This window comes from Rhinatrema bivittatum, chromosome 7 (genome assembly GCF_901001135.1).
Source record: "Rhinatrema bivittatum chromosome 7, aRhiBiv1.1, whole genome shotgun sequence".
NCBI lineage: Eukaryota > Metazoa > Chordata > Amphibia > Gymnophiona > Rhinatrematidae > Rhinatrema > Rhinatrema bivittatum.
The window spans coordinates 227,831,429-227,858,620 of record NC_042621.1 but is presented as its reverse complement, the minus strand read 5'-3'; the positions used below and the strand labels follow the sequence as shown (position 1 = coordinate 227,858,620).

Sequence of the window (27,192 nt, the reverse complement as noted above, 5' to 3'; positions counted from 1 at the left end):
TGAGGAATTTTATAACGGCAGCAATCCTGGTCCATGAGCAAATTGAAGATGAAACCAGAGCAACATGAGTGGCACGAGGATCTCTGAAATCACAAGTAAGCTTGAACTAGAAAGACATATACAATATATAGGGCTTCTGATTTTAGGTGTTTAGAAATTGTAAATTTAGGTGTTTATTTTACAGCTAATTAGGGGTTCTTTGGAAATACCAAAAATCTGTGTTTATCAGTGTTTTCGCAGTGCAAGTACTATTATTGGGTACCTTTTTTAACTGAATCAAATACATACATTTCTGCAGCTGAGGAATTGTTAGCATGGAAAGGGCACAAAAACAAAGCGGCAGATCCAGGGTAGGCAAAGAGGGAATGAAAATGTAAAGGTGAAGTGGTATTTATCTAATAAACATTTTATTTTTTTGCATTGGGGGGTATTTTATCAGGGTTTGTCAGTTAAAACTTAAAATCAGAAGTCCTAACTACATATCAGTAGCACAATGCCAGCTGTAATGATGTGAGCAGTATGTTTTAAAGGAGGCCCTGCTTATTTCATAAACAACACAAATACTTCTGCATATTGTTGGCATGATCATGATTGCTCTACTCGCTCAGTGTTTATATCCATGCTAAACTTGCTTGAAAGCAATATTCAATGTATTTATTTCTGAGAAACCCTTTAGAATTTAAACCATTTTTCACTAATTCACATAAAAAGTAGCTTTAGATACGAACATACTAAAAAGAAATGATTTTGAGGTAGTAATCAAATTGTGCAGCCATAGAATTGCCAAATCATATATTCAGTTGGTTTTTCCATTGGAGGGTGATGTAGACGATACTTTAATACATATACAGATTGTTTCAAGAAAGGTGAAAGCTTGGATGCAATGCAACTGTTTATTGTTAAATGTATGAAAGATAGAGATCCTCCAAATTTCTAGGAGTAATACAGACAGTTATCTCACTCATCTACTTTTAGATGATCTGGCCCTCCGTTAAGTCATTAGGAGAAAACTTGGGAGTTTTAATAGATAAGGAATTTTACTTTTGGGAACAGTTACAGGTGGTGGTTTGAGCAGGATTTTTCAACTTCAGAAATTAAGAAGTTTGAAATATTTTAGATAAGGGAGATTTTAGAGCAGTAATACAGGTGTTTGTTTTATTGACCCTTGACTATTGTAATGCCCTATATATAGGTTTACCAAAATGTCATAATGGGTATTGCAATTAGTTATAAATGTAGCCACCCCAGTGTTGACAGCTTTGTATTGGCTTCTGGTTAATTAAAGTGCTACATTTAAAATCTTATCATTGACTTTTAGAATGATTCATGCGGAGTGATAGGATTACCTGAAGATCGTGGTGTCTAGGTATGTTCCTAATAGGTGTTTATATTCACAAGAGGCTTCTTTGTGGTCAGACTGCAGGAAACAAGGAATAGGGCTTTTTTCTGTGCGGTGTGTGGTATGGCCTTCCAGAAAAAAATCCAGTAGTACAAACTTATTGTGCTTTTCATAAGGAGGTAAAGGCTTACTTATTTCGTGATTGGCTTTTGCTTCAGCTATATGCTGGTTTTATTTGATTGGGTTTTTATGCAGTTTTTAACGTTTTGTTCATATTATGTATATTACCCTGTAAACCGCTCAGAACAGGGGTCTGGTAATGGGGAGGTCTAGAAGTTGCTATAAATAATATAGGATTTGCAAAGTAGTTTAAGGAGCTCAATAGTACAGGGAGATTAGAAGCAGCTCAGCATTTCAGAACGACTTTTTGAGTGGCAATAAATACCTAACTTTCTTCCAATTCATAGAAATCCTTCTTATTAGACTAACAATATGTTCCTCGACAAGCTGGCAAGAGCTAATTAATACTCAAGCTAATAACCAAGAAACGTATTACATTAATCCAATAAAATTTATACTACCTAACCTTAATTTTTTTTTCGTTAACCTTTATTTCTGTGATTTCAAGTGAATTAACACGATAGATATATACTATTCCTTCCTCCCAAGTAAACCTGTAAACACGGCTATCCTTCTCCGGCCGAAAGAGCAAAGCTTTTCAGACCAAATAAACCCGAGCCCAGAAAACCACACATATAGCAGATTTCAACTTAAGCAAGCAGAATCTAATGAAGCGGAAGAGAAAGAAGACATTTTGGTGACGGAGACCAAACCCTCCCCACCCCTAGCACCCAGCCAGCTCAATCGCTGAATCTTTGTCAATCCGCCCTCTCCATCCACTTACAACGCTTCTTCTGATTGGCTTTCTCCAGCCGATGTAGCCAATGAGAATGCGGCTACCATGGTGGAAAGAATAAATACAAGATGGCTGCTCATATAAAACCAAGTGTCTGGATTTTCTCTAGTGATGAAAAAATATATTTTTTACTTTTTTTTCGCTGTTTCCTCGGCTTCCATTGTTGTCCTGAGGGATAACGCCGCGTTTAAATAGACAAATAAAGTTTAGGTAGAGAGCGGTGCGCGAGCAGTGGTGGCATTTAATGGGGAAAGTTGCTTGTCGGAAGCCATGAATTGAGGAGGTCTCGGCTGTGGTGTCGGAGAAGGTTGCGAGCTCCCTGAGTAGCCTCGTCTTTCTTTCGTTCACTTGGTCACCAGGTTCGCCTCAATCTAGCACAGCCCTTTCTGCAAATAAAGGTGTTAAAGCCTGGGCCAAGGCGGGATAGAGGCTTCACGATTTCATTATGGCCGTATCCAGGTTAGTGTGTGGCTGTTCTAAAGCTCTATTTTTCAGGAGCAGGGGATTTCCAGCGAGCAGGCCGCGCTACGCCGCTCTGTGTCAAGGTAGCAATTCGAGCCGGCTCGCAAGCTGCTCCGCCGAAACTTCCTTTTTATCCCCCTCTTCTTCTCTGGGATAGTTTGTTCATGCCGTAGTTGCATTTCTTCCACCCGTCTTTCCCATTTATTTATATTAAACCGTCAAAAGGGGGTGTAGAGTATGAAGAAGGAACAGAGGAAGCTTCTTACATGGTGGAGAGTTGGTATTTTCTTGGTTACGTCTTGAAAACGATTTAAATGTGGCTTTTGAGGTTGAAGGCTCGGTAAAGGACACGTTGATTTCTAACCGCACTAAAATTGAGTTGTAGTGGGCAATGCATTGAAAAACATAAGGGTCTGCATACTAAGCATTTTCTTCATAGATCTAAAATAGGAAAAACGATTTAGTATATCATGCCCGTAGTCTGTTATTCCTTGATTTCGAGTTTCTTAAATGTGTGTATATATACTGTACTTTTGGTGGCTTATACATATTTTATGGGCTGACTAAGCCAGGTGGTGTTTTTTCTTTCTCTCTTCATGTATGGTTTTATTTCTTTTCGGACTAATGATTGCATTGCTTTTTCTTTACTATTGTAGTTGGGAAATCCTTTATTTGAGGAAAACTTAAATTCAGAGTTCCATGGTAAAAATGTAAACATATTTAGCAGTTCAAATAGTTTGTGATATTAATTTCCTTAATGCAGATGACGCTTTCAAATAAGAAAAAGTAGTCTTTAGTCCCATCGAAGTGCCATAAATTGAATTGCCAGGTTATTAAAAATATTACAGATTATAGCATATTTAGAGGTGTGTGAATGAGGCCTACTTTCAGTATTTTGATTACTGAATACTTTTTTTTTTCCAAAAAAGCTTAATCTTTTTTTTTATTTTGTACTCTTTCCCCTAAATTTATTCTCTTTTGGTTTGTGTATACAGTTACTTTTAGGAATTTCCTTTGGTAGAAATAATTGATGCTTCTCTGTGTTCATAGGTATTCCTAGAAGCAGTACCTCAGAAAAGATAGACTAAAGAATCCAGAGAGATATAAAAATTTAGTATGGGATCTATCTAAAAAGTCAAGCCTCATCTCAAGCATTTCAAAATATGTAACCTAAACCAGTGGTTTTCAGCCTTTTTATTCCAGTGTGACACACCAGACAGATGTTTCAATGTGCAATATGTCATGCACTTAACTATTAAACTAAATAGTTAAAAATGGCACAAAAGAAAGATAAGTAATTTTTTTTACAAGCTGTTGAAATTAGTTATTAACTTTTTTTGCTTCATCAGGGAGAAATCTGGGACTCTCATTACACACAGTTTTTGATATGGCGTTGATGAGTAGACAAACGCTTGTGCATCTCACTGTTAACATCAAAATATTTTGGCTTGCTTTGGAATTTATTCAGAGTGGAATTAAGATGTTTCCTTGTTCAGTGCACCATACAAAAATAAATATATGAATTCTGGTATCATCTTAGTAATAGCAACTCAAAATCTGTCATTGATGTAACAAAGCCTGCAAAACAAAAACAAAAAATTCAGAAGCTATATACAAAGAGATGATAAATACACACTTCCAAAATTGACTTATTCCAATTATTAAATACTGAAAACAATCTTTTTTTTTTTTTTTTTTTTTTTTTACCTTTTTTTGTTGTATGGGCATTTTATTTTTCTAATTGGGTTGGACTGGGTCGCCCATTTCCCCTTTCCATTTGTTAGTCTTCTAAGTCCTTTCAGAGAGAGAAGGAATAGCATAGTGATGAGAGCAGTGGGTTTAAGACAAGGTTCAAATCCCACTCCTTACTCATGCTCCTTGTGACTTTGGATAAATTATTTAATCCTCCTTTTCCTCATGTACATATCTAGAGGGTTATTTCCAAAAGGTTTTCTTTTATTTTGTGTCTGTTGGAAAACTACTTAGTCAATAGGGCCCTTAGATTGTAAGCCATCTGAGGCAGGGAATACCTTCTTTACCTGGTTATAACTTGCCATGAGCTTGGATTTGGAAAGGCAAGTAATTAAATCTAAATGTCTTCTCTATTTCTTCCCTGCATTTAACTCTAACATTGAGCTTTCAAAAGCTTTCTCTCTCCTCTAATTTTCTATCCACTGCTAATTTCACCTCTCCTTCCCCTCTTACATCCAACTTTCAAAATCTTATCTTTTTATCTTGCTTATCTACTAGATTTCCATCTCCCACTCCTCCCAGTCAACCCATTCTCATCTTATTGCTTCCTACACCTTTATTCTTTCTTCCACTCCCTAGTCCCCTATCTCTTCCCTTTGTACCTGTCCCTTTTCTACCTTCTGACTTTCTTTTTCTCACCACCCCCATCTCCTTTACTGTCGCTCCATCCCCCTCCTGGCATCCAGCTGCTTTTTCTTTTTATCTTATTCCCCCACCTTCCCATGCCCCTCTTTCACCTCTCCAGCCCATTTCCACAATCTTTCCCTTCTCAGACCTCATTTACTTTCCTTTGCCTCTCATTTTGTCCCTAGCCCCAGCTCCTTCTGTTACTCATCCTCTCTCTGGCCTGCAGCCCTTCTTCCTATTTCACACCTCCCAGATCCCCTATTTTCACCTCACCTTATCTCCAGCCCCATGAAATCCTTCCTTCAGTTTTACCCCATTACTTCATCCCATACTGTCTTTCTATAACCTGTCAATATCCCTACTCATCTAACACACCCTTAAATTTACCCCCCACTCGAACATTTAGTACCCACTATCCCCTTAATCCCATTTCTCATCCCCATGTATTCATTGAGTTCTTGCCCATCCCTCAAACCCCCATCTAATCTCAATCCTGCAAATCATTTTTTGGGGGAGAGGCATTTTCCACCCCTGGCTTCCCTTCCCCATAGAACTGGACCAGGATAATCTCCTCCTCCTCATGCTGCCCAAGCTCCCCCTTCTCGTTCCTGTTTCAAGACTCCTCCCCCTCCACCAGTTCCCCTCTTAAAATTCACCCTTGCTATATGACAATCAGAACTATCAGGAAGAAAATGGGGGAGTACCTTGAGTCATCTGCTCTTCTGCAATTAGTTACGGTGGTGACTGCAACCATGGGGCAGGGAGCAGATACCCACATTTCTAAGCCAGGCTGATGGCAGTAGTGATCACGGTCACTCGAGGGAGCAGAATGTCAAGCCTGGGCTTGTGGAGCATAGCAGATTGTAGGATGTACCTATGGTAATCACTGTGGGGGTGGGAGACAGCATAATATTTCCAGCTTGGGCTGGAAGTGGCATTGATTGCCAGGGTTGGGAGAAAAACAGCAATAGGGAGCAGTGATTGGGATTCTTTCAATAGCAAGGATATTCTAGAACTAAGGAGGTAGATAGACTAAAGAACAAAATTTGAGAATGTTTTCACTGTAAGGTAGTAGAGGCTTGTAATATCCTCATGAGGAGGTGGTTTAAAAAAAAAAATTAAAAAGTTAAGAGGCTCCCTAGTGGCAAGAAGATGGAAGTGAACTACAGAGTAAATCTGCATGGAGCAGCAGGTGTAACAAAAGAGTAGTAGTATGATTACATTAAATCTTTGAGCTTATGATAAGATAGGGGTAGATAACTCCAGTACTGGAGTGCCACAACCAGGTCTGGCTTTTAGATATCCACAGTGAAGATATATATGAGATTCTGGAGGCCACACCTTAAAAGGATTTGATACTATTTTAGATAAGATTCCAGTAATGACCTATGCAGACCATTTTCACTTTTTTTTTTTGCTGGTTATGCCTTTCTCTATTCACACTAGGTATCCATTCCTTCTGCTCTGGCTAATACCTTATCACATTGTTTTGATACATTGTTATAACCCTGGCTCTTCTGGATGGTGCATATCAGTATCTCAATCTCTATAGCATATCCCTCTCTACAATTTTTGCATCGCATGCAAAAGATTGTTGTTGTGTTTTTTTGGGGTTTTTTTTTGCATTGAATCTTATCAATTGCTTGATCACACCTTAAGCTTTCTTAGATCACTTCTCATTCTATCTACGTCCTTAGGCATTTTCACTCTATTGTAGATCTTATTATTATCCACAAAAAGGTAAATTTCCTCCTAACCCTGCCACAATATCGCTCTAATATGTTTAATGGAACCAGGCCCAGGGCCATCCCTGAAACATGCTGTTTATCACTTTCCTAGCCTCAGAATGAATTCTATTGACCACTACCCTCTGTCACTCAACTAGTTTCTAATCAATCTACCTCCTCATGGCCCAACCCCAGGCTGTTCAATTTTTATTTATGAGCCTCTTATGTAGGACAGTATCAAACTTAGCTGAATTCCAAATAAAACATGTCCGAACACACCCTTGATCTAATCTTATAGTCAGTCAAAGAAATTGGAATAATTTGACACAATCTCCCTCTGATAAAATCATGCTATCTGAGCTCCTGTAGTCCACTGAAGTCTAGATACTACACTCTCCTTTTTCAGTAGAGTCTCCATTAGTTTTTCTATCAGTGAGGGAAAACTAACTGGCTGAAGTTTTCAACTTGTTACCCCTTTTTTATGAAGATGAGCAACATCCTCGCTTCTCTCATCTCCAAGCATGTATTGAACAGATCCTTAAGTGACCATGACAGAACTTCTCTCTTAATATCCTAAGATGTATCTTGTCTGGCCTCAAAGCTTTGTCCACTTAAAGTTTTGCTAGTTATGGACAAACCCTTTCTCTACTCTAATTATCATATTTACCCCGGTCAGTAATTGGCAGTCCTTTAATCCCTTCACTCAATGTGTTTGGAAGAATAGTATTATTCACAGCCACTATTATGGTCTGATCATTTTTTTTTTGGGTCACATGCATATTAGCTAAGCTACCCAAGGAAGGCCAAAGTGACCCTCTAGTGATCTGTCTTCACATGAAGTAGAGGCTATAGGTGATGAGTTTGATATAAGGGATATAGCAGAGTGGGATGGCTTTAAATATTCAGAAAGCCACTCTTGATATGCATCCCAGGCTGCAGTTTAGATAGCATGAACTTTTCTCTATTCATCCAAGATATGTGACTTTGGGGAGGGGGGTTCCTAATAAATCACCATCTAACCCTAAAAGCTCAGATTGAAGCTGTGCTTAGATCCTCAGTTTATAAGTTTAAACTGATATGGAGACTTAAGTATGTTCTCTCCCAACAGGATTTTTGTACAGTAGTCCAGCCTTTGTTTTCAGTACCCTTGAGTTCTGTAACTTACTGTAGATCTTCCAAAATGCCTGCATGACTTTTGTGATACAAAATTCCACCACTTGTCTGATCACATTCTGCTTTTAGGTATCATATTACTCCCAAATTATGGGGCCGATGCAATTGCGGGCGCTGACTTTTCAGCGCCCGCTTTTTTAACACATGCATGGCGCCCGCAAGGGGGCGCCATACAATATTCAAATTAGGGGTCGTGCTAGGAAGGAGGCGCTAGGATCGCTTGCGTGACCTTAGCGCCTCCTTCCTAACGCGACCCACTGCGGCTGCTGGTTATGAAGACCGATGCAGGTAAACTCTGCCTCGGTTTTCATAACCTGCCTGTCTGCCAGTAATGAAAACAGCCACCAGCTTTACCAGCATCTGTCTTCATAACTCTGCAGTCTGCCGAGTTATTTTATTTTTTTTACTTTAAAAAAGTACAGAAAAGCAGTTTTTTTCTGCTTTCTTGTACTTCTTTTCAATGCGCTCAGCTATTAACGCTTTCTCCAGGCAGGCGTTAATATCTGAGCGATAAATGTGCATCTGAGATGCACATTTATCTCTTTGCATTCGGCGTGAATGAGTAGTATGCACATTCACATGCATTTGCATATGATGAGTGCTATCTCATTCACTCTGTGTCAGACGCGTGTTAAATAGGCACTAATCCCCCTATTGCATTAGGGGGTGGATTAGCGCCTATTTATCTCGTGTCTGACTGCGGGTTAACAGTGCGCTCGGCTGATCGCACTGTATTGCATCGGCCCCTATGAAAGCTACACTGGCTTTCAGCAGCACAGGAGGTCTGGCTTAAGAAAGCTGTTCTCATTTATAAAGCCCTTGCAGGTAACTGCCCATTGTACATCATGGATTTATTGTATATGTATGCTCTTTGCATGCTTTTTGGTCTTTCCCTAAACGGCTATTCACTATACCCTATTTATTTATTTATTTAGCATTTTTTTATACCGGGATTCATGTAAAAATTACATATCGTCTTGGTTTACATTGTAACTGAAAAACAGGCATGTGAAATGCAATTACAAAGAACAAGGCATAAAACTTGGCTCAGGTTACATGGGTAGAAACTTGGCACATAATTAAAAGGGGGGAGAACACAACATATTAAAATTACAAGGCACCTAATATAATATTAGAGGAAAAAGCTATGTGTTAGGCTGAGGAAGTGAAAGGTTATTAAATTGTAAGGGTGGAATGAGTGGATAGTCTTAAATTTAGACAGTTGGTGTGATGGTGTTGATGTATAATGATGTCGTAGATGTTGTACTTAGAATGCTTGCCTCACTGGTGAGGCTGCAAGAAACATATTGGTGTGCCTGCTGCATTGATGTAGAACACTCTTCCTTTTGAGATTTCTGAGTTGATGGACTACAAAGCATTTAGGAAAAAGCTTAAGGCAATGCATATTTATTGTGGGTATCCTGAAAACCTGGCCTGTTTGTGGCTCTCGAGGATCGGAATTGGCCACCCCTGGCCTAGAACTACATGCTCTGAATTAGGCAGAAAATACCTTTTTAAAATAGAAATTGATCTTGAGGTCATGGTTGCCCTTCCATTGGCGGAAGGGGTAGAATGTTCAAATACTACCTTAAGTGTGATATTTGATGGTTGAGCACCCAAGAAGAGTTGGGTGAATCCTTTAAAACAGTTCCTATAATTAAGTGATGTTATGGACTTGGAAGTGACACATGCACTAGTTGGATCACAGATGGAGGCAACTCAAGTTGCCTCAGACTTTGGTTTTGTGTAAGGATTTGTAGGATGGCTCGCTGACACAAAAAGAACAATATATTTCTGATCAGTTGGCTACAGCAGGTAGTTGCCCAACCATACTGTTCCAGGTGCTTGAAATTATGGGAGTGGGGTTGATACTGGGGTGTTATCATGTGAGGAGTTTTAGACTTTGAAGGGGAAAATCATATATATTAAGTATGGGGGTGAGTACTGAGATCTTGACAAAGATGGAAAAAGAAAAAAGTAACAAGTCACCAGGGATGGAAGGGAGTTCTGTAAGGGAAACAGATTATAGGGACTACAAAGATGGAGTGGTTGGGGTTTATGATATATAAGAATGTGACTTTGATATTAAGAAATTTCAGGGTATTATGTTTTACGACCTGTTGTCTTGACCCAGTCCCCTAGATTTGTTTGAAAGCTGTGGACTAAAGCCTTTTTTCCTTGGCTAGCAGTGGTGGTTTGGTTAACAGTTCATTGGAGCACAGTTTACCTGATGTACTAAAAGAAGCAGTGGTTTAGACCTATTTTGAAACTGGGTACTGACCCTAAGGTTTTTGTCACATTATTGCCCTGTTTTGATCATCTTCTCTTCAGAAAATTATAGACACAAGTGATATATCAAAATATATATATATATATATATATATATATATATATATCTATATATATATACCCCCCCCCCCGCTAGTCAGGGTTCCATGTTGAATATGGCATGGAAACAATGTTCCTTTTTTTCATAGATGGTGTGTAGTGGCGGGTGGACAGAAATTAGATAGGGTCCTTCGTTTTCAATTTAAACCAATTTTCACCCATAAATTCCTGGATTTTTCCAAAGATGACATTTTAAACTGATATTTACCCTACTTTTAGGCTGATTAAAAAGCTGCTTCAGAGCTGCAAATGCAGCATTTCAAGACCTCCAGCCAGTGCTGGAAGTCAGCATGGGCTAAAGCACATGTTGTGTTTCAAGTCTCACCCTCCATTGGTGAAAGCGCTCACCCTCCAGTGCCACCCATGCCATGTTACTAGTCCTGCCTTCTCACCGCCCAACCAGGCAAAGTGCCAGCTGTCTTGTGCTGTGAATGCATTTCAGGCAGGCCCTGTCCACTAGAAGCCCTTTCTGGCAGGCTCCCTAGCCCTGCACAAAAACAGAAGTGCAGTGTTGTAGAGCAAGGGAGCTTCAGTAAGTATGCTGCTGAGGAAGAGATAAACCTGGATGCACTATTGGTAAGGATGAATGCTGTTGCAGTGTGGGTGTGTGGGGGGGGGGAGGGGGAGATTCTAAGTGAGGTGGGAGGAAAGAGAGAGAGTGGCAAGTTAGGCAGGAGATAGGGATGCTGCTGAGTACACACATAGGTAACAACTCAATTGAAATTACAATATCACTTGTATATTAAACTTGTATATTAAATAAGTACCTCAATATAAGAAAAGGGGGGGAGGCTATGAAAAAATAAGCGAAACATCATTAGAATAGCCTAATCAAATAGCCAAGGACACCGAGAGGGTATGTGACACAGTCTCTGTGCCAAACCAGTATTTGATATCAAGCGGGTGTGCCCATCCAAAAATGCTCTTAAGTTAATCTCAAAGACATAATTAACATTCTGATATTTAGTACAGCACTTGCATAGATAACGAAGTACAAATTTTGCACCCAATTGGTATGTTTCTGCTCTCATAGAACATTTTCCTTCTTATCTGGGTTGACTTAGTCAAATCCGGATATATCCAGAGCTTCTGGCCATAGAATACGGACTGCCTATTGCGAAAAAATAATTTCAGGGCATTATGGTCCATCAAGAAGGCAAATGAAACCAATATAGATCTTCTCTGTGTAACTTCTGCTTCCAAGGACAGTTTCAACATTTCTGATATATCCAATGATGGTGGAGGTTGTGTTAAATCCTCTTGATCTGCAGATGTAGTCTGTGGGAGGTAATATATTTTTGTAATGACAGGCATTGCAGATTCAGGGATTTTTAAAACCTGTAGGATATACACTTTGAAAAGTTCCAAAGGAGAAATAAGATTAACTGGAAAGTTTAGAACTCTTATGTGCTCTCAAGGCATTTTCCACATTTCCCAATCTTTTATAATTAACTAAGTCCAACTGAACCAGTTTCTGTTGAACTTTTTCAGTAGCTGAAATATGCTGCTCCATTTCTTCAACTTTAAGGTTATATGTGGATAGCAAATTAGTGTTAATTAAAACTTGATTATTTGTTCTAATGCTGCTTGTGATAAAGAAATTAAGGATAATTCTATAGATTTTAAAGCTGTCCATATGCCTTCCATTGTTATTGCTTCTAGATACCGCAGGCTGAGTTCAGTTCCTAGAGCATGAGGGTATGCACCACCCATACCCACACTGGTGCCTGCTCCCAACACTGTACCTTGTTCTGATGTTACCAGCTTAGTTGATCTTATCGCTTCAGAAGGGATTCAATCACTTCCTCCCTCCCTCTTTTCTGATGGAACTCAACCCATCAAGGACTCGAGACACCATATTCTCTCCTGGGGTCCACCACCGTTGCTTCTGTTCCGAATCTCCCTGAGATGTCTCGGGGGGGAAAAGCCTTAGCTGTTGCCGGATCGTCCATTTTCTCAAGGCCAGGGGGAGTAGGCCTGTTTGGCACACCGGGGCTCAGCATGGTATCCAGGGTCAACGGGGAGGGTGTTTGCTCTTCCACTCTCCCTCCTGGCGTTTGAGTCACATTCTCTGCGAAGAATCATAAGAACATGCCATACTGGGTCAGACCAAGGGTCCATCAAGCCCAGCATCCTGTTTCCAAAAGTGGCCAATCCAGGCCATATGAACTTGGCAAGCACCCAAAAAGTCTATTCTATGCTAGTAATAGCAGTGGCTATTTTCTAAGTCAACTTAATAGCAGGTAATGGACTTCTCCTCCAAGAACTTATCCATTCCTTTTTTTAAACACAGCTACACTAACTGCACTAACCACATCCTCTGGCAACAAATTCCAGAGTTTAATTGTGCGTTGAGTAAAAAAGAACTTTCTACAATTAGTTTTAAATGTGCCACATGCTAACTTCATGGAGTGCCCCCTAGTCTTTCTATTATCCGAAAGTGTAAATAACAGATTCACATTTACCCATTCTAGACCTATCTTGATTTTAACACCTCTATCATATCCCCCCCTCAGCAGTCTCTTCTCCAAGCTGAAAAGTCCTAACCTCTTTAGTCTTTCCTCATAGGGGAGCTGTTCCATCCCCTTTATCATTTTGGTCTCCCCTCTCTGTACTTTCTCCATCGCAACTATATCTTTTTTGAGATGTGGCGACTAGAATAGTACACAGTATTCAAGGTGCGGTCTCACCATGGAGCGATACGGAGGCATTATGACATTTTCAGTTTTATTCACCATTCCTTTTTTTGATGCGTGTTTGGGAGGGATCAAAAGAGGGTGAGCTTGATGTCATCCCTCTAACTCTCGCCTTACTTTTCGTTTGCGGCATATTTTAGAGGAAAAAAAATCACAATCTCAGAAAAACACAGCGAGAGACTTCTCGCAGCGTCCCTACTTTGCGGCCATCTTGGATCCTCCCCAGCTGATAATGTTGTCTTATCCTGGCTTCTGTAGACTAAAATAAACTCTATTTATCCAAAAAAATGATTTTTTAAATTTTTTTCTGTCGATAAAGCTAGCTTATTTAGCCATGCTGATGGGACGGAGCTTTCTCTCTAAGCTAGAAAAGTTGTTCCTTTTGTGGCTGCGTGGCTCCTTCTTGCGCATATCAAGCGTTCCCTCTCAATTTCATTTTTTTCTTGCTCTGCATGGACGTGTGGGGCCATCTCTTTTCTCCTCAGAGTTAAAAAAAAAAAAAAAAATTCACTAAAATGCCCAAATTGGGATTCAAAATTTGTTGATGTGGGAAAATCATGTCAGTGACCGATGGACACACATACTGTTATCTGTGTCTCAGTCCTGATCGTTATCAAGCGGCCTGTGAGTACTCCCAGAGCTCAGTGCCACCGAGCAGGAAAGATCATTGACTGAGAGAAGAAACATCGGGATTTGTACAACCAGATCTGTCACCAAGACCCTTATTACAGTTGTTTGATCAAGAAATGGAAGAGGAATCACCAGTAGAACTGATCTTCTCGCCAGAATCCAGTCAATCCGAAGGGGAGCTCTCGATGACCAAGCATCTTTGCCTCCCTCCCCCTCCCCCCCCTTACGAGAACCCTTATGGAAGAAGCCAAAACTACAACTATCAGAACTTCCTGCGCCTAGACCTTCGCCAAGAGAAAGTATCTTAAAAGCAGAAATACCTTTGTCTAGGGGGTTACAAATCTGCATCTCATTGCTCCACTTGTTGGTCAAGTCTCATATAAAAACCGCCTATTGGCTCTCATGGACATAAACACAGAACAGTGGTGGAAGAAACAATGACACATCACTTCCATTTTGAAGTTTTTTTTATTTTGATAGCATACCTACTCAGCAGGGAGCAGGGGCCCCTCATTCCCTACTTCAGTTGGAGGCAGGTCACACTGATCATTCTGACCACATTTTTTCTCCTTCAAAGCTGAGTTTGTCCTCAGGACTCAAACAACCCTGTCTTACCAGTATTGTCTCACTTCTCCAATGATTCCCCACCTTCCTCACCGGGGAGCTCAACTGGCATCCCTTCGGACCCTCCAGAGGAGTTGATTCAACCATCATCACCTCCAGAGGACCTAACTTATTCCCACTTTTTTTCTAAAAATTTTTGAAGTCTATTAAAAATTGAAACTAGGAAAGTACGTGATCCTAGGGCTGAGACGATGGGCATTATGAAAATCTTAGAGGTTCCGTCGGAGCCTACTACTCTACCTTCAAATTCATTACTGGACTTAGTCATGGATAAGGCATGGGTGTCCCCTAATTTGCTGGTTTTAATGTCCAGGAAGTTGGATCTCATATATAAAATGCAGAAATTCACCCACTACTGCATGGTTCAAATTCCACATGCCTTGGTAGTGGTAGAATCTGCCATGAAAAAGGCAAAGAAAATGAGGATGCCTTCCAATACACCTCCTGGAAAAGATAGCAAGTTGCTAGATGAATTCCGCAGAAAGACTTTTCAGAATTCCATGCTCAAGGCTCGAATTCACAAACATCGATTCTATATAACGCAATATTTGTATGAATGCGTTCAAAAACTGATACCCTTTGTCTCAAAAGCAGCAAGGAGATATGGGGATACCTCAGCCATTTGCAGACTTACAAGGCCTACATCACCTTCTTGGAACAACTTATGGAGGGGTTCGATACATTGGCCAGATGTCTAGCATGGCTCCGTTCAAGTGCAATACAGGAGGATGTGCACAATAAATTTGCAAACTTGCCATGTTAGGGCAACAACCTCTTTGGTGAGAAACTTAGGGAAACAGTCTCTCAAATCAAGGAGCAGAATGTTGCAGTACAATCCTTTATTTCAGATTTTTATATACCGGCATTCGAGACAGCAGTCACATCATGCTGGTTCACATAGAACAGGGGTGCATAGTAAACATAACTATAACAATGGTGCTGAAAAGGCAGTTACATATAACAGGGTGATAAGAACTTGGCTGAGAAGGAAGAGAAAGGACAGGTTATTAATTCACACAGGTAAACGATAGAAGATATGGTTAATCAAGGTGTAGTTGGAGATTAGTTGACCATGTTGGCGTCCGGGAAAGCTTGTATGAATATCCAGGTCTTTAGTCTTTTTTTGAAGGTTGATGTCCCCAATTGATACACCATCTTGTATCAGAAAATAATATTCAAACTACAGGAAGAAATTCTACCCACAGAACTTACAAGTTTACAAAAATTATCATCTATATCAACCTCCTGCCTATCGGCAGTCAAGACAAGGTCAACATCAGCAACGGAGGAGCTGCCCAAGAACTCAACGACCCCAGAAGGTGCAACAATCGTAGGCCTAGAAGCAACAGTTTGAGGGACAGCCAGCCTCAAAACCCATGGCATGTCGGGGGCAGAATTTTATCTTTCTCCCATCCTTGGTCCAAGATGACAACCAACCAGTGGGTTCTGGAGACAATTTTACAAGGTTACAGGCTACAATTCACTCATGTACCCCCGATACCACACTTGGATGGGGTGAGCTACTATCTCACTTTCCATTACTTCATCAGGAAGTAAGAACTCTGTTGGACCAACAAGTGATCCATCTTCCCAGGCAGGCAGGGGCTACTACTCCAGATACTTCCTCATCCCCAAGAAATCGGGAGGTCTCCAACCAATCCTGGACTTAAATTCTCTCAACAAGTTTGTCGAGAGATAGAAATTCAAAATGACCTCTTTGAAGTATATTCTCCCTTTCCTTCAACTCAGCGACTGGATGTGCTTTTTGGAACCTGAAGGATGCCTATACTCACATCCCCATTCACAGAGCCTATTGGCAATACCTTTTTGCTTCCAATTTGGGGACCATCACTACCAGTACAAGGTCCACCCCTTTGGACTGTGATCTTTCCCGAGAGTATTCACAAAATGTCTTGCAGTAGTTGTGGCTCAAGGAAACAGGGAATCTGGAAATTCCCATTCCTCGATAACTGGCTGATTGTCTCCAAATCTGGACACACTACGGGATCACCTGAAAAAGACAAGCCAATGCTTAGAAAGCTTTGGTTGTATTATAAATTACGAGAAATCCCAGCTTCACCTGACTCTGACTATTCAGTTCATAGGGGCAAAGATCCACAACCCACCATGCAGGACATTTCTAACTCTGCACTGAGCTCAAACACTGCGCGCTCAATGTCAAATTCTTTTGAAGCAGAACGTAATGATAGTACGCTGAGTTCTTGTCTTATTAGGGCACATGGCAGCAGCGATTCATATCGTCCCTCACACTCAACTTCATATGAGACAGCTACAATGGGGCTTAAAGTTTCAATGGAAGCAACAATGCCATCCAATGTTGAAAAGAATTTGACTATCACTCTCAATGAAGAAAGATATAAAGTGGTGGCTGAAACCTTCAGTATTATCCAAGGGAGCAGCGTTCAGGAATCCTTCTCATCCATTATTACAACAGATGCAACATAGAAGGGATGGGGAGCCTACCTACTTCATTGGAAATAGTCCAATACTTCATTGAAGTAGTCCAAGGCTAATGGTCGCTAGCAGAAAGCCACCTACAGATAAACCTCTTGGAATTTAGAGCTACAAAACATGCACTTCACACATTTCAGGTCAACAATTCGGAGAATGTCTGTACTGATCTGCACAGACAATCAGTTGGCTATGTTCTACATAAACAGAGGATCAGATTCCAGGACTCTGCAAAGAAGCTGTGCAGATCTGCGAATGGATGGAACAAAAGGAATATTTCTCAGAGCATCTTACCTACCCGGGTTAGCGAACACTGAATCAGACAAAATCAGCAGAATTTTTCTTTTGCACGAATGGTCTTTAGACCAGCGAATAGCGGATGATCTATTAAATCTCTGGGGAACACCTTGCATGAACATAAACATGAAGGTAGAGGCCTTCTGTCCGATTCTCCTCAGCAATCCCAGGATGCGTTTCTAATTCTTTGGACAGAGGACCTATTCTATGCCTATCCTCTTGTTCTGTCCCCAGTAGTGGGTACATTTTGGTAGAGCCAGCACACCTCTAATTCCACGCATATCTTGAGCGATGCAGAAATGATACTTATAGCTTCAGTGTGATCGCGACAACCGTGGTTTGTCTATCTAATACAACTATCAACTCAGCCACCACTGTTTCTGGGAAATTCAATACAATAGTCGTTCAAGAACTTTTTCCTATATATAACAACTACCCTACTATTACTTCCACCAATGTTTCCTAACTTTTTTTTTAAACTATGATACTCTGTTAAAACCCTAATGTTTTGTCCTCATATTTTTTTTCCTGTAAACTGTAGTGATGGCAAAACTGAATGACTGTATATAAAACATGTTAAATAAATAAACAGCACAAATTCTAACCCAGGAGGGTGGGACACTCATCCACCCGATGCACTCCTCGCTTCAACTCATTCACAGCATGGAGATTGAGTGGGAGGTGTTGGGGCATCTCCAGCTACCACTACAAATCTCAGATGTGTTAATAGTAGCCAGGAAACCATCCACAAGAAGGCACTACTCCTTCAAATGGAAGAGATACTCTAAATGGTATATCCAACGGAGCATTGATCCCTTCACTTGCTTCCCAAAAACTTTGCTCATGTACCTACACTCCCCTTTCTACCTCTGGTTTAACAGTGTCTTCAATCTGAGTTCACATAAGCACTATAGCAGCTTATCACTTCACAGAAGGTTCCTCAGTCTCTTCTCATCTATTAATTTTGAAGTTTGAGAGGGTTTATTTATTTGCTTTTATATACCGAAATTCATTGGGGTACATCACATCGGTTCTCATTAAAACAGGGTAATAGTATGACTGAGGGGTCGTACTATTTATACATTGTAACATTAGCTTATACAAGGAAACATTTTAACATTGGAACATAGAGACATTTAATTTATGGGTTACTACATATTCACCCCCCCCCCCCCCCAAATACAGAAACCTCTGGTTCTATGGGATGTGAATGTTGTACTAGATTAGCCTAATGAGGACCCCCTTTGAACCTATAGAGTCCTCGTATTTAAAATACATCAGTTGGAAAGCACTTTTCCTAGTAGCAGACACGTCAGCCAGGAGAGTAAGTGAACTCCAGGCTCTAGTAATTATCTATACCTTCAATTTCATCACGACAGTCCTACTACATACACACCTGTCGTGTGGTTTTTTTTTTTTTTTTTGCTGAAAGTGGTTTCAGCTTTTCACTTGAACCCAACCAGTTTCATTACCAACCTTTCTTCCTAAACCTCACGAAAATAAAAGGAAAAGAGCTACACACATTAGACTGCAAGAGAGTCCTTGCATGTTACAAACGGAGAACTCAACCACTCAGACACCTCGCAACTCTTTCAACCCAAATTCCCCAGGGAGAGCAGTAAAGAGAATGCTGTCAAACTGGATAATGCAATGCATCCAATTCCTCTGAGTCTCATTCCCTAGTGCTCAAGGATCCAATTAAAGCACATCAAGTGAGAGCAACAGCAACTTAATTAGCTCACTTACATAATGTTCCAGTTTAAGAAATCTGCAAAGCAATGATATCATCATCCATCACACTTCCACTTCCCATTACTGTCTTGACCAACAATCAGCAGCGGCCAGTACAGTGGAATCGGCAGTGTTGCATCACATCTAATGGAAATAATGGCTGTCCACAAACATTAGGTTGCTTGTAACATCTACAAATGTTACACTATAATAAGCAACCTTTAGCTTGGGACTCCCAGACAGCATGGCTAAAAAAGCCTGCTTATTGATTGGAAAAAAGCAAGTTTGCTTACTGTAAACGGTGTGTTCCATAGATAGAATGATTTAGCCATGCACCCCCTCCCGCCTCCCTGGACAGTCAGACTACCGTTGCATATCTGCTTAATAATCAACTGAGGGGAACGCTGGGGAAGGAGCGAGCAGTCACAAAGGAACAACTTTGAGCTTAGAGAGAGAGCTCCGCCCTGTGACAACCGGATGATGTTAACCCAGACAGCATGGCTAAATCATTCCGCTATCTACAGAAAACAGTTTATGGTAAACTTGCTTTTATCATAATAAACCCTGAAATTCCTGAGAAAAATAAAGAACAATAAAAACAAAAAATGACTATAGCTAATCCTTTATTGTCCTTACTGGTGCCAGTGGATTAATTGCGACAATAGGGGAAGGTTGCAGGTTTTAAAGTAATTTGGGTAAAACCAAGGCCTTGAATATTACTCACGAATGTCTTGAGACTCTACTATACATAATGGTAGATCCATATATGTATGCAGAAAAATAATTGTTTAAAATGGAGTACAAAATAATAAAAAGTGTCTGGATGAGTCTGAAGGGCTGGGTTATAACTTATAAATTATGAATGAAAGACTTTCTGGATAATGGAGATCACAGGTTTTTTTGGATATTGAGAATCTTTGGATTAAAGGCACTCTACTGTATTTTAATATTTAGATTCATATTTTTGAAGGCTTAGCACTTATTTAGTCTCTGTCTATCTTTTGATATTTTAATAATCCTTATCTTCCTGCTAGACCAGTCCTTTATAAATGGGATTTCCCCACTCCTCAGCTATTGGTGACAGAGGATGAACCTTTTTGTCCTCATCCCTAGGTATAAGGGAGATGTGGGCTCAGGCTTTTTCCTGCAGCTGTGGACAAGTGAGGACTAACTTTCCAGATGTTCTCGGAGCCAAGGTTAGGGCTCTGGTTGAGCCCTCTAATTTCTGGGGCAACAATTTTCTAGAGGCTGTTTTCCCTCAGAGGGTTGCCTTCCAGGGAGGACACTGATTGATGGTTCCCTGAGTGGTCTACCGATTTATTTCTCCCCCACCCAGGTTTCCTAGCTCCCCGAGGCTTGGTAGAACCAGGAGAGATAGTCTGGTTAGTGCCCATCCAAGGACTTCGAGGCACACCTGTCTCCTCACTCACTTTCTCCCCTGTTCCTTTTTCTTCTGCCTCTGGATAAGCGTAGCAAGTGGGAGGTCACCCACAGCTCTAACATCTTTGTACAGTCTTTGAGGACAGTGAATAATTGCAAATGGGAACGGGGGGAGCATGACTCAGCATTCAAGCTGCAACACTTTAGTTTTTGAATTAGCTGTGCCTGGAGCAGTGTACGCATCCGACAGACAATTGGGAAGTGCTAGAGAGAAGGACTGCTGAAACGTATGCGATCCATGCTGCTTCTGCTTGATGTTCACATTGGTGAAAAACCATGTTGCGAGGCGGTAAATGCACAATCTATGGGACAAAACAGATTCCCAGTGTTGTGAAATATTTTTACTCTCTATGTGACAGGGGAGTAGAGACAGCCTCTTAGGATAGGGAGGAGGCTTCTCCCTTGTTGGCACCAGTTCACCAAGCAGTGGTGGAATTGGGGATATACTTGTCCCAGACTACTATGGAGGGAGAAAACTCCCAACACCCTGTGGGTAGCACCCTTTAGCCCCTTCCCCTCCAGAGATCACAGGAACCAGCTCTGGGTTGGAAATCTGCCATCTGTGCTACTGCTTCAGCTAGGGAGTTTTTTCCCCTGGAGTTTGTGCTACTCATGCATCAGGCTTTCTGTGCTATGGAGAAGACAGGGGCAGTCCCTTGTCCCACAGCTCTGGAGTAAGGTCATTTAGAGCAGAAGGGACTGGCCCCCAAATGACCTAAAGAAACTCCGTGGACCTCTGCCTTCTTTCTCGTGATGCTCTCTAAGGAATCCATGCAGGCTTCCTTGTCAGGAAGTGATTCTGAAATGAGCCTCCCTTCTGAGGCACAGGAGGAGTGGATAATGTTCCTCTGTACATGTCATCTGTAGTTAGGCTCTTGCGCAAGGAAAAGCTTTCAGCCCTAATCACGAACGTTCTGACTGCCCTTAAGATATTGGACACCAGTGAGGAAGACCCAGCAGATGGGAATTCCATCCTTCAGGGTATAAGAAGGCCGCCAAAGGTATTCTCATTACGTAAAACCCTGAAGAAGATAGTGCTTTTGGAATGAGACTCCCTCAAGGAGGTCTCAAAGGAGGGTAGGGTCATGTCTAAACTATAGCTCCTATTGCTGGAAGACATTAATAATTTGCTAAGGATTCTCGGAGTAGATACCTTTTTGTGTTAGCTGTAACCCACAAGACAACTATTCCATTAAAGGGTGAGAGAGCTTCTATTTTCCTATCTTGTATGTCGCTATCTTAATGTAGGCCTTCTCTACAAATTCCTTGGTGATCTAGACCTCCATCTGTAGGGGGGGGCTACATGGCCCTAGCGTTTTATGCTGGGCTTCCAGAATGTATTGAGACAGCATATCTGACTGACACTATGTATGATTTGGTCAAAATGTTCTTTTGCGCAATAGCCTCTCTAGCTGCGTAAGTGGGCAGCGGCCTTAGCAAGCTCCTCTTTAAAAAGAGCTTGCTCACTGGGGAGAAACTTGACAGGTTAGTTAAGGACCTAGGAGAATGCAAACCCCAAAGACTTCCGAAAGACAGGACCCGCCCTGGAGCACAGGACCTTAGATGCCAGTGAGTCCAGGAACCACGTGTGTACAGGCCAGCTAGGCAGCCCCTTCCCTCTGTGGTAGGTGGGGTGGAATAAAACACACCTCTCGAGGCATCCGAAGAGCCAGGGTGAACCCTCTGTGCTCTTCCCAATGATATTCAGAGGGTCCCTTCGGTAGTAGTACCTGTCGGTGGCCATCTTTTGAGGTACTACTTGGATTGGACATGGATCACTACAGCCCAATGAGTCCTGGAAATCATGTAAAAGTGGTGTGCACCAGAATGTATGATGCCAGTCCCGGGTACCATGTATGATCTCTCCCAGCATGTTAAAAATGAACTGGGGAAACTATAAAAACCACCTTGTGAAAGCTTCAGGATCTACAGGCCTTCATATCTGTTCCACCTCAGCAACAGGCCTTAATATCTGTTCCACCTCAGCAACAAGGGCTAAAGAAAGACTGCTCCTTCTATCCAGTAGTAGACCTAAAAGGGATCAACAAGTACTTCTATGTGCCCCACTTCCGGAGAGAAATCCTCCATTTATCATTTTGGCAGTAAGAAAAGGGGACAATTTTATTCAGGAATCGCTGTTACATCGTTGTAGATGGCCTACTACCAGTTTGACCACTCCTTGTATTTCTTCTATCTACAGAGAACCCTTGCCTGGTTATGTACCTATGACCACCTTGCCTATCACTAAGCAGATTCTCATCAAGAAACCCTCCAGTTCCTTGTGCTACCTAAAGCTACCAGCCCTCTTGTACTTTGATTATCCTGGCTCAGACTTCATCAAATATCCATTGACCGGAACACCTTACAGATCACCCAATGCTGCCTTATTCTTATCTCTGGGAGCCCCGCTCTGGACAACCTCGCCTGAAGCACTAGATCTGCTGCTTCAGTATACATCCTGCTCCAGTTTGTTACAGAAAAAGACCAGAAGCCCTAGCATATTGCAATTTTGCTGACTGCTCCAAATCTCCAAAGTATCTTCATGAAGGTAGAAGCCATTACCAAGACATAAGGGGCCATCTTCATCCAACACGATAATCCCAGAATTTATAAATCATCTTTCCCTTTCTGAACTGTTCTTGACGGTAGAACAGGACCAACCCATGAATATTTCTTCAGTTCATCCTCAAAATCAAAGAAACAAATTATATCGCAATGATAGGATCAACTTGGCAGGGGTGTGGCACTTTATGTCCGGGAGGGTATAGAGTCCAACAGGATAAAGATCTTACAAGAGACTAAATGCTCAGTAGAATCTATATGGGTAGAAATCCCATGTGTGTTGGGTAAGAGTATAGTGATAGGAGTATACTACCGTCCACCTGGACAAAATGGTCAGACAGATAATGAAATGCTAAGAGAAATCAGGGAAGCAAACCAATTTGGCAGTGCAATAATAATGGGAGATTTCAATTACCCCAATATTGACTGGGTAAATGTAACATTAGGACTTGCTAGAGACATAAAAGTTCCTGGATGTAATAAATGATTGCTTCATGGAGCAATTGGTTCAGGAACCAACAAGAGAAGGAGCTATTTTAGATTTAATTCTTAGTGGAACGCAGGATTTGGTGAGAGGTAATGGTGGTGGGGCCACTTGGCAACAGTGATCATAACATGATCAAATTTAAGCTAATAACTGGAAGGGGGACAATAAGTAAATCTGCAGCTCTAACACTAAACTTTCAAAAGGGAAACTTTGATAAAATGAGGAAAATAGAAAAAAATGAAGGTGCAGCTGCAAGGTTAAGTGTTCAACAGGCTTGGACATTGTTTAAAAATACAATCCTAGAGGTGCAGTCCATATGTATTCCACACATTAAGAAAGGTGGAAGGAAGGCAAAATGATTGCAGTCATGGTTAAAAGGTGAGGTGAAAGAGGCTATTTTAGCCAAAACAAATCCTTCAAAAATTGGAAGAAGGATCCATCTGAAGAAAATAGGATAAAACAAGCATTGTCAAGTTAAGTGTAAAACATTGATAAGACAGGCGAAGAGAGAATTTGAAATGAAGTTGGCCATAGAGGCAAAAACTCATAATAAAAACTTTTAAAAATATATCCAAAGCAAGAAACCTGTGAGGGAGTCGGTTGGACCATTAGATGACCGAGGGGTTAAAGGGGCTCTTAGGGAAGATAAGGCCATTGCAGAAAGACTAAATGAATTCTTTGCTTCCGTGTTTACTAATGAGGATGTTGGGGAGATACCAGTTCCAGAGATGGTTTTCAGGGGTGTTGAGTCAGACGAACTGAACGAAATCACTGTGAACCTGGAAGATGTAGCAGGCCAGATTGACAAACTAAAGAGTAGCAAATCACCTGGACCGGATGGTATGCATCCTAGGGTACTGAAGGAACTCAAAAATGAAATTTCTGATCTATTAGGTTACAAATTTTAACTAACATTAAAATCATCCATTGTACCTGAAGACTGGAGGGTGGCCAATGTAACCCCAATATTTAGAAAAGGCTCCAGGGGCGATCTGGGTAACTATAGACCAGTGAGCCTAACTTCAGTGCTGGGAAAAATAGTGGAAACTATTCTGAAGATCAAAATCATAGAGCATATAGAAAGACATGATTTAATGGAACACAGTCAACACGGATTTACCCAAGGGAAGTCTTGCCTAACAAATCCCCTTCATTTTTTTGAAGGGGTTAATAAACATGTGGATAAAGGTGAACCGGTAGATTAGTGAATTTGGATTTTCAGAAGGCGTTTGACAAAGTCCCTCATGAGAGGCTTCTACGAAAACTAAAAAGTCATGGGATAGGAGGCTATGTCCTTTCGTGGATTACAAACTGGTTAAAAGACAGGAAACAGAGTAGGATTAAATGGTCAATTTTTTCAGTGGAAAAGGGTAAAAAGTGGAGTGCCTCGGGGATCTGTACTTGGACCGGTGCTTTTCAATATATATATAAATGATCTGGAAAGGAATATGACGAGTGAGGTTATCAAATTTGTGGATGAGACAAAATTATTCAGAGTAGTTAAATCACAAGCAGACTGTGATACATTACAGGATGACCTTGCAAGACTGGAAGATTGGGCATCCAAATGGCAGATGAAATTTAATGTGGACAAGTGCAAGGTGTTGCATATAGGGAAAAATAACCCTTGCTGTAGTTACACGATGTTAGGTTCCATATTAGGAGCTACCACCCAGGAAAAAGATCTAGGCATCATAGTGGATAATACTTTAAAATCGTCGGCTCAATGTGCTGCAGCAGTCAAAAAAAGCAAACAGAATGTTAGGAATTATTAGGAAGGGAATGGTTAATAAAACGAAAAATGTCATAATGCCTCTATATCGCTCCATGGTGAGACCACACCTTGAATACTGTGTACAATTCTGGTCACCGCATCTCATAAATGATATAGATGGAACAGCTCCCCTATGAGGAGAGGCTGAAGAGGTTAGAACTGTTCAGCTTGGAGAAGAGACGGCTGAGGGGGGGATATGATAGAGGTCTTTAAGATCATGAGAGGTCTTGAAAGAGTAGATGTGACTCGGTTATTTACACTTTCGAATAATAGAAGGACTAGGGGGCATTCCATTAAGTTAGCAAGTAGCACATTTAAGACTAATCGGAGAAAATTCTTTTTCACTCAACGCACAATTAAGCTCTGGAATTTGTTGCCAGAGGATGTGGTTAGTGCAGTTAGTATAGCTGGGTTCAAAAAATGTTTGGATAAGTTCTTGGAGGAGAAGTCCATTAACTGCTATTATTCAAGTTTACTTAGGGAATAGCCACTGCTATTAATTGCATCAGTAACATGGGATCTTCTTAGTGTTTGGATAATTGCCAGGTTCTTGTGGCCTGGTTTGGCCTCTGTTGGAAACAGGATGCTGGGCTTGATGGCTTGATGGACCCTCGCAACTATATCTTTTTTTGAGATGCGGCAACCAGAATTGTACACAGTATTCAAGGTGCAGTCTCACCATGGAGCGATATAGAGGCATTATGACATTTTCTGTTTTATTAACCATTACCTTCCTAATAATTCCTAACATTCTGTTTGCTTTTTTGACTGCTGCAGCACACTGAGCTGACTATTTCAAAGTATTATCCACTATGATGTCTAGATCTTTTTCCTGGGTGGTAGCTCCTAGGAAATTGATCTGAAATTTCATTTTTGAGTTCCTTCAGAGCCCTGAGGTGAATACCATCTGGTCCAAGTGATTTGCTACTCTTTAGTTTGTAAATCTGTCCTACTACATTTTCCAGGTTCACTGTGATTTGGTCCAGTTCATCTGAATCATCGCCCTTGAAAACCATCTCTGGAACCAGTATCTCTCCAGCATCCTCAGTAGTAAGCACTGAAGCAAAGAATTAATTTAGTCTTTCTGCATTGGCCTTATTTCTCTAAGAGCCCCTTTAACCACTCGGTCATCTAATGGTCTAACCGACTTCCTCATGAGTTTTTGCCTTTATAGCCAACTTCATTTCAAATTCTTTAACCTGCCTTATCAATGTTTTACACTTAACTTGACAATGCTTATGCTTTTTTTTTTTTTTTTTTTTAATTTTCTTCAGATGGATCCTTCAAATTTTTGAAGCATGTTTTTTTTGGCTAAAATAGCCTTTTTCACCTCAGCTTTTAACTATGCCAGTAATCTTTTTGCCTTCTTCCCACCTTTTATTAATACATGGAATACATCTGGACTGTACTTCTAAGATTGTTTAAAAATAGTGTCCATGCCTGTTGTATGCTTTTAACCTTTTGCCGGCTGCACCTTTCATTTTTTTCTAAATATTTTCCTCATTTTATCAAAGTTTCCCTTTTGAAAATTTAATGTTAGAGCTGTAGATTTACGTATTGACCCCCTTCTAGTCATTAGTTCAAATTTGATCATGTTATGATCACTAATGCCAGGTGACCTCACTACCGTTACCTCTCACCAAATCCTGCATTTCACTAAGAATTAAATCTAAAATATCTTCCGCTCTCATTGGTTCCTGAACTAATTGTTCCATGAAGCAGTCATTTGTTCAATCTAGGAATTCTATGTCTCTAGCATGTCCTGATGTTACATTTACCCAGTCAATATTGGGGTAATTGAAATTTCCCATTATTACTGCACTGCCACTTTCCCTTAGTCTGGCCCATGCAAAGACTCATTTGCCTGCCGTCAGCACAGACTTAAGGGCTTTGAGCTAATGTTGCGTCAGTTGTCCAGAAAGAGGGGCTTATGCTTGTCACTTGCAACACTACCCTTCGGTTTGGCAACTGCTCTAAAGACATTTACCAATGGTCATGGTGGTAGTAGCAATGGATTTTCACAAGGAGGACATAATGGTGCACCCTTATCTGGACGAATGGCTAATTTGAGCCAAATCTACTTAGGAGAATTGGC

At 40.9% G+C, this 27,192-nt stretch overlaps 1 protein-coding gene across 1 annotated transcript in view; it reads left to right on the top strand.

Annotated features, from left to right (window-relative positions):
• Nucleotides 1-2,304: 2,304 nt before the first annotated feature.
• The window catches only part of BTAF1 (B-TFIID TATA-box binding protein associated factor 1), a 565,336-nt gene continuing 540,448 nt past the window's right edge, over nt 2,305-27,192 (top strand). The window contains exon 1 of the mRNA XM_029609940.1: nt 2,305-2,714. Within this exon, the coding sequence (XP_029465800.1) occupies nt 2,701-2,714 (14 nt within the window). The 5' untranslated portion in view covers nt 2,305-2,700. The remainder of the gene's footprint in view (nt 2,715-27,192) is intronic.